This window comes from Buceros rhinoceros, unplaced genomic scaffold, assembly GCF_000710305.1.
Source record: "Buceros rhinoceros silvestris isolate BGI_N320 unplaced genomic scaffold, ASM71030v1 scaffold12231, whole genome shotgun sequence".
Classification (NCBI taxonomy): Eukaryota; Metazoa; Chordata; class Aves; order Bucerotiformes; family Bucerotidae; genus Buceros; species Buceros rhinoceros.
The window spans coordinates 77,068-88,134 of record NW_010392578.1 but is presented as its reverse complement, the minus strand read 5'-3'; the positions used below and the strand labels follow the sequence as shown (position 1 = coordinate 88,134).

General features: G+C 41.5%; 1 protein-coding gene across 1 annotated transcript in view; it reads left to right on the top strand.

Moving 5' to 3' along the window:
• The window catches only part of FNBP1 (formin binding protein 1), a gene marked incomplete at its 5' end in the record, with an annotated part of 72,083 nt that overhangs the window by 6,605 nt on the left and 54,411 nt on the right, over positions 1–11,067 (top strand). Inside the window, 3 exons of the mRNA XM_010144546.1 lie at positions 2,443–2,558; positions 7,224–7,280; positions 9,880–10,027. Of these exons, the coding sequence (XP_010142848.1) occupies positions 2,443–2,558; positions 7,224–7,280; positions 9,880–10,027 (321 nt within the window). The remainder of the gene's footprint in view (positions 1–2,442; positions 2,559–7,223; positions 7,281–9,879; positions 10,028–11,067) is intronic.

Sequence of the window (11,067 nt, the reverse complement as noted above, 5' to 3'; positions counted from 1 at the left end):
AATATTGCCTTTCCGGGTGGAACCGGCTGAACGTTCCTGTGCAGTCAGCAGACTGAACTATCTTGAAGGGCAGGATCTCCTGGAAAGGCATTCTTTCCTCTGGGAAACCATGGCCTTTCCTCTTTGGACGGGGTTACAGTAGGATGGGAAGTTAGTTTCTTGCTGCTGGTATGGTCTGTCTGATAAGGGTGAGTTAATTATCTTACAGGGATTAGGGAGTGTGTTTCCCTCCTGAGATTTTCCTTCTCAGAGCTGGGAGTGTGTGTGAACGCATGTAAACGTGTGAGTAATGGACTGCCTCGTGGGGTATTCGTTTTATGTGCATGTGTTTATGTTAAATAATGTAAATTGTGGAGGAGTAGGGTGTGGGATAGCTGTGAGAGCTCTTTATCAGAAACCTCAAAAAGACCGTGTTTGCACTTGACGCCAGCGCAGTCTGGGAACTCTGGAGGGTGTATATTTGAAGCAGAGCAGAAGGTGCCTCTCTCTGCTGGCATCGTGCTCCAGACAAACCAGGAAGGCACACAGGACTGAGCCCTTCAGGGGTATGAGAGGTCCATGTTGCCTTTGTATTCTCCCCAGCTGTGAAATTGTCTGAAATAAGGATTTGTCTATATGCAAATATATACTGGCTTAGTCCACGTCTTCCCTTTCTGCAGAAATCGAACATCCTCTTTTTGAGCGAATGATGTTATGCTGCTTTAAGGGTGATTTACATTGCTGGAAGTCAGGCTCTTAATATGTGTAGTTTGCATTCTTTTTTTCACTTGCCTCTAACCACTTAGCTCCTGGAGCACAGAGCGTAGAAGTTCTTTACTATTTCTGTAACTTCATCCTGTTGCCCTCTTGCAGTTCTGCCCGCAGTGCCTAAATTGACTAAAACTGGTGTAACTTAAACCGAAACCTGCTCTGCTTGGGCTGAATTGGTTTAAAACAGTACCTCACGCTAAACGAGAGCAAATACTCAGATCCACCACCCCTGTGGGTCCTAGTCCATGTGATTACCTGTAGAGCTTTGTAAATTTGCCACCTCTAACATGATCGCTATTTCTTCCCTTCAAAATACAATTAGAACTGTTCTGTTAGTGAGTAGCAGCTTCTGTGTACGTGACTTATTCAGCGCTGGAAGAATCTCTCCTGATACCGATCTAATTTTCTGTCGAGCCAGATATGCTACAAAGCAGAAAGTGTTATTTGCTTAAAAGCAACATGTGCATAAAGTCGGCTGAGCTGTAGTCTTTGGTTATTTTTCTGCTCGGTGCAGCTGCGGAAGTGGCTGGTGCTGCTTTGATGGTGTTCCATGATAGCTCTGCAGATCGCAAGGCCAAACCTTCCGCAGGCAGAAAGAAGCATCGCTGCTGTCAGAAGCTGACCCAAATCTATTGCTGTGCACGTTTTTTTGGACAACGTTGTAAATCTAACCTTTGTACCGCAGATGTGCAAACGTACTCTCTCTTTTCCATGTAAACCCTAATGGAACCTGATGCCAAATCAGGCTGTTGCTAAAGACTTTGTTTACGCTCTGTTCTGTGAGGATAAGTACTCAGTGTATCACAGTTGAAAAATTCTTTGAGTCTGTTAGAAACATTAATGTCTGAAGTGCTGTGTGGATTGGATAGGGTTTCAGTGTTGTTGAAATAACCAAATCTTAAAAAAAATAAGGTAATTTTTGGTTAAATCTGCAGATAGTAATAAGCTGGCTTGGATAATTAATTTGGGTTGAGAGTTGCTTAATTTCTCTTGGCAAATCCCAGACTGACTTGTGGAATGTTCTTGATTGAAAAAAAATTTATTGAAAACATGTGTGACTGTTTTTGAGGGCAGCAATATTTGAAGAACAAAATAGCATCTGTATATCAATGGAAGTAGTCAAGAAAATTACTATAAACATGGCTAATGAAATTTTTTTTGGTGGTTTCATTAGCATGGGTTCTGTTTTAGAACGAAACAGGCTATAGGAGAAGTGAATCCTGTTCTGTGAAAAGATTACCTGCTGTAAACTATTTTAAATTTGTAATACTGACAAAGTTTGAGTGTAAATCTATATTTTTTCAGACAAAAAACCCCAGGTGAATTAGCAGTAAACCTCAAATTCATGGAATTTCTGTTAATTCAGAGTACATTAAATCACTGGCAAGAATATTTATTTATCCTCTAAGTATGTCTTTATACTAGGAGATTATATTGAGTAGAATTGCCAGGGATTCTGAAATGAAACATTCAGAGATGAGGAATGAAGAATGTATCTGAAGTGGTCTCATGTTAGACGACATATTTCCACCGATTAAAAACCTGCATTGCTAAAAATGTCTAACTGTGGTAATGGAAAATATTATTAACACTTTCTTTATGGTGATATGCACTTTGGAAATTATTTTTAGTTATCTCTGTGTTCAGTGAGACAAAACTAGTGGTGTTTTTTTTTTTATTTTTTAATTGCAGGATCAGTTTGACAACTTAGAAAAACACACGCAGTGGGGTATTGATGTTCTGGAAAAATACATCAAGTTTGTAAAAGAAAGAACAGAGATTGAACTCAGCTATGCAAAGCAGCTACGGTAAGTTGATACATAAAGTTCTGGAGGGTGAGCTGCATCTGTTCCGAGCCTGTAATCAGCTCTTAGTTTACTGTTGCAGTGGTGGTAATTCGTTTGTTTTATAATAATGGCTTTTTGAGAATAGCTTTGATTAAGAGAATGGAAAGCTAAAGCTAATTTAAGATACTGTTTTATTATCTCTGCTAAAAGTCATATGCTTTGCAGAAAGAAAGGTTGTTTAGGTGACTGAGTAGCATACTAGGGCTTGCGATTTACGGTGAGTAATGGCCCAGGATTTGAGGATAACGTTGTAATGTCTTCCATGAAATTGGGACTGCTGCGGATAAATGCTGAAGGGTTTAAGATTTCAGCAGAATAACGATCATTTGTTGTAAGGCAAAGTTTAGGGTTTCTTTTCGTAAGACGGGCTCTTTATGAATATATGTTGGAGAAACTGCAGGTCAGAAAGTCAGTGTCAGCCCTTGGAAATTTCAGCTGTGTAATTAGTAGGAGACTGCAGCCTGAGATTTGAATTTTGACCATTTTATAATCTTGCCACTGTTCTTGTGATGCGTCTCCTGAACAGAGCAGAGATGCTTTGAATTTCTCTCAGGTAGCTAAATTACTGGAAAATCCTGCTAGATGCATTCTACATACCTGTTTGGACCATCAGGTTGTAGGTAAAGAGTCATGTGTGTGTGAACCAGACCCAGAAAACATTCCTTGAGGTCAGATCCAGTGTAAAGGGAGAAGGGGAGGGCTGCTAAGGACCCTACCCTGCTTTTCGCAGTAGGGTAGAAAACACGAGTTGAGCAGGGGTTAGAAGGGAGTACACCACACAGGCAGTCCTGCTGGCGTGATATTGTTGGCAGCTACTGGTGTCCAGGGTGATAAACTGGAGGTGGTGGAGCTAACTGGGGAGAGGAGCGCTGGAAATACTTCCTAACCTGTCCAGTAAATCTGTATCTCGTTTTTCACATAACTATAATACATATGAGAACTCCTTCCATCTTCTCAGTATTTGTAGAGATTGAAATCTGAGGTTCTAGTTCATCTGTATATATCTGAAGCACAATGTCTATTTAAAAAAAATCATCCAGAATTCTCAGTGACTGTGTTAGAATGTATTTGAGATGCACAATGGCCTGTTGTTTGGCAGTTGATAAAACCCTCCCTTGATGTGATTTCTCAGGGGAATGCCACAAGGATTCCCCAGGGTTTCTGCTATGGACAAGCAGGAAATAGAAAATGACTTGTGCAGGAACAAATTGCTCACATCCTATGGAGATGAGATTGAATTACAGAGGCAAAATGAGCTGGAAGAAAGAGAGTATGACACGACTGGGAAAACCCAGCAGAGTATCTGTGTGAGCAGGTCTGTCTTAGGAAGAATCACAGACTAGAGTAAGAGGATTTCTTAGGATGACAAATTTCATGTGTAAAGAGCATAATTATGAAAATAAACACACAAACCAAGTGTTTAAAGAAAGTGGGAGGTAGTTTTACCTGTGACTTTAAAAACTCTGAACTCCTGAGTTTTATTCTGTCCTAGACTTCCAAAACAAACTCTGTCAATTTTTCTTCTCTCTATATTTTAATTTGACACGTGTAGCTGCATTTGTCCCCCCTGCCCATGGATATGATTTGAGGTCAAATACACTCAACCCTGAGGAGGTCTTGAACACAGTGCTGTTTGGAGTCTGAGTAGATAAAGATATAAAAGAAAAAGCTATTCTTCCTGACTATCTACAGCTCAGCCTGATCATCTGTTGAAGCTTAATTGGCTTCTATTGAAAAATATTTTTCCTTTCTCTTTATAATTCCACAGATACATATGTAATATTTTGTTTTGAAAGTGTGAAGTCAGATCAACATACTTGCAGGATGCATCATCTTTACCTGCTTACACCAGTGGGAGAAAGTCCCCAGTGTCCCGTACCTTGCCTTGTCCCTGCACTGTCCAAGTCCTGCCTGTACCATTTACGGCTGGCCCTGTTGAGAGCCCATTTTAGGTCTGACATGATTGCTTTCTTAACTGCTTTACGTTTTAATTGTTGAGTCATTAAACTAGGAAGGGAGGGATGCAGAAACGGCAGCAGGGCATTCTCTTGTTCCTGCATGCTGTTTAGAATTTCTGTGGATGGGCCATGCTGGGCGCCGAGTGCTGGAGAGGTGTTCGCTGTCCTCCTTCCCTAGTCACTACTTACCTTACGGCACACGTGCTGAGCATCGCAAAGTGTGTCAAAGCCTTGCTTAGTGTCATGTCAGATAGATAGCCTTGAGGAAGACATATTGCAGAAGAATTGCTTAAGATAGCAGGATAATCTGAGAATCAGGAACCTCCAATGGATGATGAATGTGAGAGAAGGAGCAAGGCATCAAAGAAGTAGAAATAAGGGAGTGGGGAAAGCAGCTGGAAGGGCAGAGTACGTTATGCAGAATGAAAGGCGAATCGAAACAAGAATCAGAGAGAGGGGGACGGGCTAGTACAGAATCTTTCCAGAACTGCTGTTTTACTGCTGGTCTTTGCTCTTAAGTGTTAGTTCCCTCTTTAATCACTTTTTAGCTCTGAAGGTTTCATTGCTTCATGAGCTCGAGCCTGGGATGTGCTGGTGTTCTGGCCAGGACACTATATGACTGTGTGCTGAAATGCAGCAATACTTCTGCATTCAGTATCACTGCTGGGGGTTTTTTGTGGTTATCCTGATCAAAACACATAGGGTTTTAATTAAAAGAAAAAAAAGAGGTGTGTGTGTAAAATCGAAGCTCTCGGTTTTATAGACTATATTTTATGCATTATATAAAGTACATAGAAAATAATAAAATGTTTAACCTAGGTGCTAGTCCTTGTTATGTGCAGATGCAATTTTTTTCTGTGAAAGAATGCTGTGGATTTTTTTCCCTGGCTCTGTAGCGTTTCTGTACCTTTAAAGATTCACAGCAAGCCAGTAGGTGCATATGACAGAATTAATTGGGCAGCATGACAGTGCAGGGAGATGTGAGCTTTGAGCATGTGTGAAAATCCCTTACTGGTGTAGTCTTCTGTGCATGTTTTCTTGTGGTTTTTCCTTTCCCTTTGAAGCAAGTGTGCGCAGGGAGGCATTCCCAGGGCATACGAAGAGTGCCACAACACTGCTGTAATCATGCAGTGCGCTTTGCAGAATTTTCCCTGTGTTGATATGCTTTGGTTGAAGCTGCTGTATGCAGAAGTACAGAAAATTCACTGTTTCAGAGCATGCTCTCTTCAGAGAAGGCAGAGGCTGGAAAGGAGATGCTTGCTTGGATTCCTTCCAGCAGGGATCCTTAAATTCTGAGAAACACATGTTTATCTCTGCAAGTCTGCCAGGTTTCTGGCGACTACTCTGTTTGGGCAGATGCTCCTCAATTCCTTAAGGAGAACAAAAGGAATAAGAAATGTGAGACAAGAGGCCCTGCTGGCTCCCAGTTAGCAGTAAAACCAGCACGCAGGAGGGAGTGGGTTACACCTCTGAAAAAGCAGTGTCTTTTCAACTGGATGCATGCTGGGAGCTCTCCACAGAGTTTGGCACAAATAGGTCAGTGAAACTGGGTAGTCTTTTGGACAATGATTCCATCAATACTGCTCGTGTGTTATTGTAAATCGCTGAAACAACCTTGTAAAACTAAACTAAACAACTTCCATTTCAGAGTAGGGTAACAGGGACTGCAGGAAGGCGTATCGCAGTAGAGCTGAGTCTAGAACAGAGGAGATCCCAGTGCTGCAGCACTGAGAAGGTCTTCAAATTGCTAAGTAAGCTTTGTCCTCTCTATGGTGTGTGTTGTGCTACACTGCAGTGTCTGTCATAATGCTGAGCTTTCAGGACCAGCAAGGTGCGTTGAGCGTTGGGTGGACAGCACTCATCAAACCCTCCGTGTGCTGCTGGCGAGGGGCTTGTGGTCAGTGCTCCCAGGACCACGAAAGCTGTGTAATAACTGTCAAACGTGCTAACAGTGATGTTCAGATTCAAGATATGATCACTTGACGAACACATCAATATTTTATAATGAAATCATTAGCTGGATGTGGGTAATGAGAGATGCAATCATCTGTGCTAATTGGGATAATCAAATTTCATGGTTCTCCCAGCATCAGTTGATCATCATAAAATTATCCCCTCCTTAGTCATCAGTGCAGCTTCCCACAGCTCTATGATGATTTTTCTTTTCCTTGGAAGCATCCTGCTACAGGCAGGCGGATTTGCCTGGCCACGAGTGTCATCTGCTGCAGCAAATCACCCGGTGAGGGGCTAGCTGACCTTTGGGTATGGAGCAGCACCTTCTACTGGGTGGAGTTTGCAAAACGCTTCTGGGTATCTAAGAACCAAGGGGTTTACTGTTAAACATTCTCTTCTTTGGATCAGATGGAGACATCTGCATCAGCAGCACCAGAACTCAAGTGTATTGGCTTCGTGATCTTAATTTAAGAACTTCTTGGGTTCAGAATCTGCTACTTCAATGTGGTCACAGAGACTGAAGCCCCATGCAGCCCATTCTCTGAGTGCTGCTACAGCACAATCAAACCTAATTACAGTGGTACTTCTGAAAAGGTGTCTAGTCACCGCAAATAACATCTGAAGCCCCACAGAATGTGTGTGCCTGCAAAGGTTACCCAGTTAATTTAAAGGAAATTTGGAATTTAATTTTATATATATGTATTTTTAATTTTAGGAATCTTTCAAAGAAATACCAACCCAAAAAGAACTCCAAAGAAGAGGAAGAATACAGGTATGTTCATGACCCACTGCTGGGTGAGCGTGCATTGACAGAGGAAGGGGAAAAGTTTGGGGTACAAACCACAATTCAGCTTGTAAAGCAAAGAACTTAAAGTCAAGAGTCTAAAAATCATAGATGCAGAAATGAGTTTATATGGTAGATACTAAGGAGTGGATTTTCCAAGTTCAGACCTGGTCTGCAACTACTCAGTTCCCTTTTACATGTCACAGTTTACATGGGTGCCTGGTTTGGGTTTTTGTTTTGGTTTTTTTTTTTCATGTACCTTAACAACTTGAAGCCAGGCTGCTTGATCCTGGCGCTTTAAAGTGAGAGGCCAAACCCTTCACTACTTTCTGCAGGAAGAGAAACAGTTGTTAATTTTAGCATGAAACTTAATCAGTCTGTGTATTAAATTACTCCAATGGCCTGACAACACGGATTAGTAGCTTAGTAAAAGGGATGATGTTATAACATCATAGGGAAGCCCAGAGGCTCTTGAAGAGTAAGGTCAAGGATGCAGTTTGTACTCCCTGTGTCCTGGGACGGACAGATGGAGGACTCGCTGCTGTTGAAGGTTGTTGCGTGGCCTCTGCTGTTGATTACCGGGTCGAGCTGCATCTCCCCAGAGGCAGGCTACTAATGTAGTGCTCACAGATAGTGACTGCTGCTGGGTGACACCATGGACCCGAGTACCAGTGAGGATAGACCTTGAGTCATTAACTACTTTCTTGCCCTGAACGAGATGAAATATGTTCTTTAAAGAGAACTTTCTAGAGGAGGAACTTTTCAACAGACAGGCTATAAACCAGAGCAAGAACCTTTTTCCTTGGAGCGCTCTGACTCCAAAGTTTCTCAACATCAGTATTTTGTAATGCATCAGCTTTGAACCGAGGCATTGCAGAGTCTGACCCTGCAGCTTTGTATTGCAGGAGGCTGCTCTGCCTCTGGAGAGCCTAGCAGCAGACTCAAACCCTTGACCTTGAAATTCGAAACATTCCAAATGAGTTTGCATATGGACCCAACTGCAAGATTATATTAATTCAGATTTTTGGGTCAGTCCCCCAAGCTGCTGTATACAGCTACTCGAGTGGTTTGTATTAACAGAGATAACAGCCTTTTCATTTTCTCTTTAATCTATCTTTAGTAACATTGCTGGAGAATCAGTTATTTATGCCATTGTTTCCTGAGATATTGATATTTACACAAGGAAGCTTATGTTACCAGCATGTCTTGGTCTGTAGTTGGGATTAGGAGTAAATCTGCCTTTGGGTAGCTATACCATAAATGGGTATTCTGAGTTTCCTACAACCTTTTTTTTTTGGACACTTTTCATTGCTGGAAAAGAATATTGGAGTTAAATGATATATGTGATGTGGCACAGAAAATCCTGTGTATCCTTTGCCCTTTAACATCTAGTGTTCACCTCAGTGTAGTTTTCTTATGTCTCTACACAGCATCTGGGGATTTGTCATGTGGCCTTCGGGTGCCTCAGACACAGCTTTGAGACAGCCTGTCTAAAAATGATGGATGTTCAAGCTTACCAGTCTGTAGCTCTGTGGCTTTGATCCCCTGTCTTTTGCAACTGGGGTTTCTCTTGAGACACCATAGCTTGACTGTGAATCCAGCTGCTTTTACTGGACTATAGTCTCTTTAGTTTTTTCTTCTGGAAGTCTTTCTTCTATTGGACTATAGACAAGTTTTAGTCTCTTTAGTTTCTTTTGTTTTTTCTCTGATGCCTTTTTCATCTCTACTTGTACCAGTTTCCTCCCTTTCCTCTAAATCTCTCCCCCTTTGCTTTGCTTCTTCACCCTTAGCCGATGTTATCAGTGCAGACCACTACCATTTAATACTAATGGTTTTTCTAGCATGGACAAGTGCTTCAAAGCTGCTGTTTTCCAGCTGACCAGCACAGCCAGCTGGGATATTTAAATGCAGCTCTGTTGGCTCTGTGCTGAATCTGCTAGTGACATAATCTGCTGTTTTGAAACTGCATGCACAGATGTTCGTTTCTTCCTTTTAATAACACATGGAATGCTGTATAGGAGGTTTTTTAATACGAAAAATGAACCTTGAGATGGAAGGTACTAAAAAATATGAGTTGACAATGAACACCTGGTTAGTAAACTCACTAGCTTTTTGAAAACTATAAACCATAGCTGATTTAAATTCAATTTACAGTATGAAAAGTTTCCTGTTCTGCATTATGCTAGCAGAAAAATGAGTTGCTTGGACAGGATTTTGCCAGGCAGGGTGTACTGATGACTCTGTGCTCTGTATTGTAGGAATTGAAGGGGTATAACTAGAAATGTTCGGTGAGTAGAGATTAGAATAGTGAAGTCCCAGAGCTGTGCTGATAAAAAACCTGGCACTCTAAAACTGTGATATTTTAAGAGCCAATGTCAAACTGTCTAAATCGAGATAAATTTATCAGAGAACTGTCAGGATGTGGGATAGGTTTCCTTTTGAGAAATTCCATCAAGTGAATCTGTGCTAATCCATATGCAGTCTCACGTAGCAATACTGAATGCTTAAGAAGGATAAAACCTCCCTCTGCAGTGTGTCATTTTGAAAAGAAAGGGACTAAAAGCAAAATGCATTTTGTCCTTTGCAGGTACACATCAACTAGAGCCTTCCTAGCCACTTTAAATGAAATGAATGACTATGCCGGACAGCACGAGGTCATTTCAGAGAACATGACCTCTCTTATCACTGGAGAGTTAACACGCTATGTACAGGAGCTGAAACAAGAGAGGAAATCGGTAATTGATCCTTTTTTTATTATTCACAGTTAATTGCTATTTAAGACAGATAATTAGTGGTAGGGGAGTTCAATGTTAAGCAAAATTTATTTGTAGTTAATACACATGAGCTTTGTTAATGAACCAAGCATTAAAAAAGTGGGTTACGTGCCCTGGCCAAGTCACTGAACCATTTGAATCGAATGTTATCGAATCAGACAGCAGTGCCTTCAGGAGAATCCCTGCTAAATAAGGTCAGAGACCCATCTGTGCTTGGGGCTCTGTTAGCCAAAAGCTTGCTTAGGAAGGAGTCCAGCCATGCTGTGTATGTAAAGCCTGAAATAAACAGAGGAACTGTGTTACTAGAGATGGAATGAAAGAATTACTAGGATCTTGGTTCACATTTTCCTACTTCCCAGCCAGATCTGGTCAACAGAGCTTTCTAAAAATTATTCTAACAAGAAATGTGAGGTGTCTTGTTTTGTGATGGTGGGGAGTCTGGTTTTCAACCTGTTGTCTTTCCAGACTGGTAGAATTTGTGTTAGTAGTCTATTTTAGGTAGTAGTTCGGGAACCTGTGTGCCTGCTACAGTAAATATTCAAAGCTGATTAATCTGCATATACCAGCTCCAAAAGGCACGTGGTTGAGATGTGACTTTTCTTGTTTGCATTGAACCCATTTATCCCTGGGATGAGCAGGCGTAGCATAGTGATTGTAAGCACTGCTGTTACAAATAACATAGGTATAAAATGGTTAAGTGAGGTGCAGCAAAGCAAGGGAGGGCCGGGGCACAGTGTTTCAATTCCACACTGTTGGTCCACTATGGAAAGCGCAAAAGTACACATGCTTAGCCTAGCCACGCTTAGGTGTTTAGAAATAGTCCCACTAAAAGTTAAGCACATATCAAAGTGCTGTGCAGGACCCGCATCCTGGAAATTACCATCATCTCCTAAGTGCGTTAGGACGGTAAGTCTGTTAACAGAGGAACAGAGCATATGGATGTGCCATTAGTTTGCAGAATGGTGTGTAATCTTTCAGGGACATAATACTTCAGCCGGTAC